The 6,604-nt window shown below is 54.9% G+C and overlaps 1 protein-coding gene across 1 annotated transcript in view; it reads left to right on the forward strand.

The window, feature by feature from the left end:
* Positions 1–11: 11 nt before the first annotated feature.
* CSUI_009683 (matrix-remodeling-associated protein 5-like) overlaps positions 12–6,604 on the forward strand; it is a 7,764-nt gene continuing 1,171 nt past the window's right edge. The window contains exons 1-3 of the mRNA XM_068069794.1: positions 12–4,488; positions 5,161–5,405; positions 5,800–6,604. The exon at positions 5,800–6,604 is cut by the window's right edge and continues 1,171 nt beyond it. Coding sequence (XP_067918228.1) covers positions 4,008–4,488; positions 5,161–5,405; positions 5,800–6,604 — 1,531 coding nt within the window. The 5' untranslated portion in view covers positions 12–4,007. The remainder of the gene's footprint in view (positions 4,489–5,160; positions 5,406–5,799) is intronic.

Below are 6,604 nucleotides of genomic sequence, written 5' to 3' on the forward strand. Positions count from 1 at the left end.
GAGAGCTCCAACACCACTCGGCGTGGCGTACATGCACACACCCGCCGGCCCCATGGAACGCCCTTGGTGCTTCGTGTTGGAGCGAAACGGAAGTGGCCACGCATGCAAATTCCGGCCAAGAGATACAACCGATAGATCGGGCGCGGGCAGTTCTCCTCGTTCTTATTCTGTTCTGTAAGTGGAGAATCGGCTGTAAAGACCCATTTATTTTCTCGTTCAGCTGCATGGAGACGGGAGGCAATGCGGCATCGCGAGGCGTCCTCTGTCTCCAGACTCGCATGCGGAGCAGTACCAGCCGAAGTCCTCCATTGAGGGCCAAGTTGTTTTACTACAGAAGAGTCTCGAACCCCCAACAGCTCGTGCGTCCTCGAAGGTTTACATTCTCGTCGTGTGGTAAGCCCGTCTCTACGGAAAGTACAGCTGCACGACCCGAGTTCCGGTCGGCTTTTTTTTGTCTCCGCCCTGGTCTATCCGGTTTCTTCCTCAGACGCACAGATTAATCGTCCGGGTCAAGAATGAAGAAGAAAAATTTCTCGTCGGCGGGGGCTGGCGCTGGCGACGCCGCAGTTCGAGCGCCAACGCACACAGACGTGAAGGAGAGTTCCACTCCCAGTCAGTGCGTTGAGTCACTGGACGGGACTGCTGGGACAGGAAAGAAAGCTCTCGTGACGGGAATTGGCGCGAAGCGACGGAGAGATTGTCTTGTCAGGGCTGCCCTTCCCGAAGGCACTCCGGAAGGGACAAAAGGGTCTAAAAAGATTCACAGGGTGGACGAGACCGGAGGACTCAGCGCTGAAGAAGGCACCATCCACGTCCCATCAGAGAAACGTAGCTCCTTTTCTTCATGTCAGCCTGACACCTCCTCTACTCTTCACAGCTCGGCTCTTTCGCTTTCTACTCACTCATCCGGGGGCACGGGCCCAGGATTTGCTTTCAAGGAAAAGAAAGGGATCATCTACATTTGTAGAATCCCTCCTAGGATGAGCCGCACGGCGCTTCGACGTTATTTTGAAAGGTTTGGTCGTCTTGGGAGACTACACATCACCGGAGATGAAGAAAAAGCAAGGGGGAAGAAGCGAGGTTTTACCAACCGCTCTCGCAACTCCGAGGGACCGAAAGAGGGCTGGTTAGAATTTGAAGACAAAAAGGTGGCTCGACGCGTGGTGCGCTTGCTGGATGGGCAGATGGTAGGCGGAAAGAAAAGAAAATGTCGCTGGCGTGAAGACTTGTGGGGGCTTAAATATTTACGAGGCTTCACTTGGCAGCAGCTGGTGGAGGAGAAGGTGTACAAGCACCGCGTTCGCGAGGCCAAACTCAATGCCGCATTGAGTCAAGTCAAAAAGGAGAACACGCTTTACTTGGAACTCGTCGAAGAGCAGAAGCGGATACTGAAGATGGAGGAGAAACGGAAGCGGAAGGCCGAGAGAGACGAAGGCAGGGCAGCCGAGGCAGGAGAGGGACTGCCGGGCAGCAGAGGAGACCCCGCAGAGGAGTTTTCGAATGATGATGGTGACGCGCCAGCAATCGGACGCAGAGAGAGCCGTGGACAAGAGTGTGTGAAAAAGAAAAAGGTGGAGAAGACGCAAATGGCATTACGCAAGAAGAGAATTGCCTCGGGCGTCGGCAAGACGGTAGAAACCGGACCCCAGGACAAATCACGGGAGATGCTCAAGGTGAAAATCCAACCCAAAGGGACCCGAGCCATAAGTGACGCGGTCCTCGATCAATTCGTTTTGTGAGGGCAGTCCACGAGGTGTGTCGATTGCCGATTCGCTTGATTTCCCCAGTTTTTTGTTTTCAGCTTGCCTTTTCTCGCATCCTGATGTACTCGAGCTTTTCCGTATTTTTTCCTCCTCGTCGTTTGACCCTATTCTCTCGACTGCTGGCCTCTTTTGTTGCTTCTCCGTAGCCTGTGCTGTTAAGCTGTGTGTTGCATTTACTGAGGAACCAGTTCCCTTGCGCGCAACTTGCACCAAGATAGAACGATACGGACGTCTATGTGGACATCTCATCGATTTTCGCCCGAGATCCTGCTGTCCTGACGCAACTTCCCACTTCAACGTGACCGTAGATAATCCATATTTTCCTGCTTCAGTGTCCCACCAAGAAAAAGATGGTGCAGGCAGGTCACGAACGGCTTTATTGTGGTCTAGCGGCTACTGCTGTGTCCCAGAGAGTTCGGTTCAGCCGGACCACTTGGATCGAATCGCCGCCTCAAAACGAGAAGCCAGTGCTGACAACGCTGTCCCAGCGCCAGGATAGCCGATACTACCTGCTGCGCGAAGCACCACGAAGAGGTTCTGATTTGAATTCTGCTATTGCTGGCGTGCCGCTGCAGACAGCTGCGTACGAAGGGCGCTCCCTAGAGGGATGCTCATCCCTGAAAGTACAGCGGCAACTATTTGTCGCGGAGCAACTGGCGATTGTTTCGCTGTACGAAAGGGTCATCGTTGGCTCGGCGGCCTCATTCTGTAGTGTTGCACCGGTCCAGGCGTGGGAATGTCCTTACGCGGGGGCGGCACCATTAAGGGGCGAAAGGAGTCCAACGTATAACTCCCTTCATGGAAACTGAAAGCGCTCCCACTGCTTGTGTACTTTTTCGGGAGAACTCTCGAACATCGGGCTGCTCATGGGAAACCGTGAGGGTGACCGATTGTTCTACACGCAGGCACCTGGGAGCGCCACCAGCAACTCGCAGCAGTATCTCGTACGGTTCTTCGCAGCCGCGTGGGCGGCCTCCTCGGTGTGTGTCGGCCACCCTATGAGCGGGTCTCACGTGATAGGTCGCTGGGAGTAGGGCGAATGACATTACACGAGATGACTGCCGCACCCCACCATCTATACAAATGACGGCAAACATCTTCTCTTTGGAGTTGTTCGCCCTTTCCATGGCCTGGGAAAACTGCTCTCGCGAAGCCCACTCGACGCTACAAGTAGCTGGGCAATCGTCCAGTTGTCGAGCGATGGGAAAGGCCCAACGACCATCGCGTTGTCAGCTGGCAGCTGTGAAGCAGCTGGCACGGTCACGACGGAGAGGGAAAAGTCCCGGCTGTTTGCAGATTCAAAACTGCACCCCAAACTTAGTATGTAACACTCCGGAAAAAAGGACATGGGAGGTGGATCCGAAAACGGAGTACAAATCTTGCGCACGTGCGTTCACGGGCACCCTTTCTCTCCTCCCGTCGAGTGCCCACGGAAGCAACTGTAGCCGGGCAAGGGGAGTTGCCTCTTTTCTTCCTCGTCTCGCTCCTTCTCTGGTATTCCGGGCATGGGCAGAAGAAGAGTCTTCTCTGTGAGCCATTCAGAACCTTAGTTGCTGATCGCGCAAACCGCTTTGCTTCTTCGCTTGGAAAAAATGGAGCTGTGCCCGTGGCTTTTACCGTCTCCTGCATCTCACGCCACAGAACAAATGTTCTTGTGCGCGCCACGCTACTCCTAATGGTTTCTTTTCGCGGACTTGTCCTGCTTTGTACCAAGGGTTTCCTAACCTCGTGTATTCGTCTCAACTCGGCTCTCCGCTTGGCCGCTTGGTGTTCCTGGATGACGAGCTAGGCGCTGGAGAAAAAGAGGCGTCACCGCGTAAGGCCACGGCGGGGACAAGCCTCCCAACACCACCCTCACCGAAGTATCCTTGGCTCCTGTGCTCTTGATTTTGTCGCCCGCGCAGATTGCCTCTTCTTCGTCATCCTTCGCGGACTTTCTTCTGCCTCGTGTGACGGGACTACAGGCTGAGCTTTCTTGTGATGGTAGTAACAAAAGGGCCGTGTTTGTCCCGTGGCGGATGACTGGCGTGGCCTTGTTTAGGGTTACACTTGTCGACTTCCGGGCCTTTCGTCAGCTTGGGTTCGGAAAGGACAGACGTGGGCATCGGTTCAGGTTCTTTCACTTCTTGCCACGGAATATTCCCGCGTTCTTTCCCCGTCATGGTAAGGTTGTGAGCCCGAGCCGATCTCGGGAGGTTCTGTGGTTTTCTTCTCTTTTTCTTTGCGTCAGTAAGTCATGGTCTCATGATGGCAGCCTCTTCACCGGAGCCGCAGGCCCCTTGGCATCCCCCCTGTTACGGCGCACTAGATTCTTTCTCAGTTATCCGGACAGAAGCGGCCAGACTTAACCACGAGTCAGGGGGTCAACAACAGCGACAGCACCTCAGTCCCGTCTGTTTCTCGCCGGAACCTGTCAACACTTCGGCTCTTTTTCCTTCGTCTTCACTCATCTATCCCTCACTCCCACCCGCAGAGAACAGGTTTTCTCTCGGGACTGTGGAGGCGCCGCCCTCGTTTGGGGGGTGGCCGGCAGCCACAGAACCCTGGTGCAAGCCAGGGAGGGCAACGGGCTACCCGCAGGGAAGTGCCGGACCAGTAAATGTCAGCCGACATGACGCTACCCCGAAAGACCAACTTGATCTTACGGTTCTGGAGTGCAAGGGGGACGTCGTCGCAGCTCCGAGTCCGGTCCTGTGTCTGCTTGATTACTTCAACAAATATGCTGGTAAGCTGTTTACAGAGGAAGAGGATGTGGGTTGGCTGCTAAGGGTGGGCTTGGTTGTAGAGTCCATTGTTGCCAGGCGGAGCCCGTGCTCCTTGTGCTCATCCTTTCAGTCTGAGCCCTAGCAAGCCGGTGAAGCAGCTCTCGCATAACTAGTGTCTTCACCGGACAGGCGCGTGGAGTCGGGGGAGTCGTTCGTCATTACATCTTTGCCCCTTTTACCTTTGGTTGTTGTGTTGTTTTCTCTTTGCACCGTTGTTAGCAAAAAAGTGGGCTGCAGTTTCGACCCAACGCTCCTGAGGCTAATGGAGACTGCCGAAGGTTTGACGAATCGCTTCTTTGCTTACCCTCTATGTTGGAGCCCCTACCCCCCATAGTGCAGAGTGCCTTTGTCAGCTGTACAGTTTCAAATGGAATTACTGCTTGTATTTGTGCTCGTTTTGGGGCCGCCATGGAAGGCACACACCGAGGAAAGCAATTGCTTGCATCCGGCAACCGCAGTTCTGTGTGCCGTCGTATCGCTCAACAGGTTCCGCAGGGCCGGAGCGGATTCTCTCTCGCTCTTTCACATAGTATTACGCATGCAGCACCCCTCTGACTTTCCTGGGAACGCGGCGACGACTGTGTTGTTTCAGCTCCTTTGGTCGTCTCTACCCTTTCATGTGGCTTTCTCAGATCTGTTCGAAACGTGGGAGTGGGAGAAAATGGTGGACGGTGTTGACTCCGCGGAGGATTACGGCGCGGTGCCTCGGCGTTGCCTTGGCGACATGCAGCAAAGGGATTTTTCCTGCATGATTCCGTACGCCGCAGCTCTGCATAGCGAGCTCCTTATAGCTTCAAATCGAAATCACAGAATTCTGCAACGCCTTCGCAATGAACTTCTCAGGGATGTCCGGACCGCTGAAGATCCAACCTCAGATGTAAGATCTGCTGCACGACGGCGATTAGTCTTTCTTCCGCTCGCCCGAGATGGTTCCGCTCTCATAACGTTCGTAAGATCATGCTAGTGAGGTGTAGCACAAATGATTGGGTAAGAGATCGGCGCTCGTTTTTTTGATGGGGAGGGCTCTCTAGCAAGCAGAGAGGCCATCATGTGTCCTTTAGTGGCTTAGGATTTTTTTAGCTGTAGAAGATGAGATCGATGAAGCAATCAAGTATATGGGAACGCAGTCAAGCTTCGGAAGCAGTGGAGTGTTTGTACTGGCTGATTCCTGGCGGTGTCCCGCACAAACGACTGTTTCTTCTTTCGAGTGCGCGCTCCTGCTCGTGAGGGTGGCTACGAGTACTGTAAATGTGTTTCTCACGTTCGTACAGGCGTTAGTCAAGGGATACTACGAACAGCTGGAAGAGCTCGTGGACATCCCCAAGCACGTGACCTTCCCCCCGCCCTCACAAGAGGGCCTGCTCGTTACAGACTGTGCAGAAGCGCTCAACGATGTCGGTCCTATTCTGAGACGAAGGCAGAAACGGAACGCCCAGTCTGACGTCTCGGATGCTTTGGGTGTCGCAATCGCAGAGCTTTCCACCGCACCTGGGTCGCGGAGCCCGCAAGACAGCATTGCTCATACCGCCAAGACGAAAGGTAGTGGGGGACCGCCGGTGGGAGTGGGTGGGGGTGCACAGCGAACTTCTGGTGAGGAGTCTACGAACGCTGGGAAAAGCACTAGTACCGGCGCCGCACCGAGCGTTGGCTTACTCGGGAAGTCCATTCCAGGGAAGGGCCCCCTGCCTGCTGCACCCAAACCTAGTGGGGCGACAGGGCCCTCCTTGCCTCCTGGTAAAGTTTCAGCTGTGGGGGCTGGAGGACCGACAGAGACCAAGAAACCATCGGTCACCTTAGCTCCGAAAAAGCCTATGGAGTCTAGCTCGGCGACGGGTAAGAATGCTGCGGAAGCAGCTCCTGTGGCAGGTAAGAAACCCCTGGGAGCCACTCCTGCAGTTATTAAGAAGCCTGCGGGGGCCAGCCCTGTGGTGGCTAAGAAGCCTCTGGGAGCCAACCCTGTAGTTGTCAAGAAGCCTCTGGGAGCCAGCCCTGTAGTTGTCAAGAAGCCTCTGGGAGCCAGCCCTGTAGTTGTCAAGAAGCCTCTGGGAGCCAACCCTGTAGTTGTCAAGAAGCCTC

Source organism: Cystoisospora suis, assembly GCF_002600585.1.
Source record: "Cystoisospora suis strain Wien I chromosome Unknown contig_5885, whole genome shotgun sequence".
Lineage (NCBI taxonomy): Eukaryota > Apicomplexa > Conoidasida > Eucoccidiorida > Sarcocystidae > Cystoisospora > Cystoisospora suis.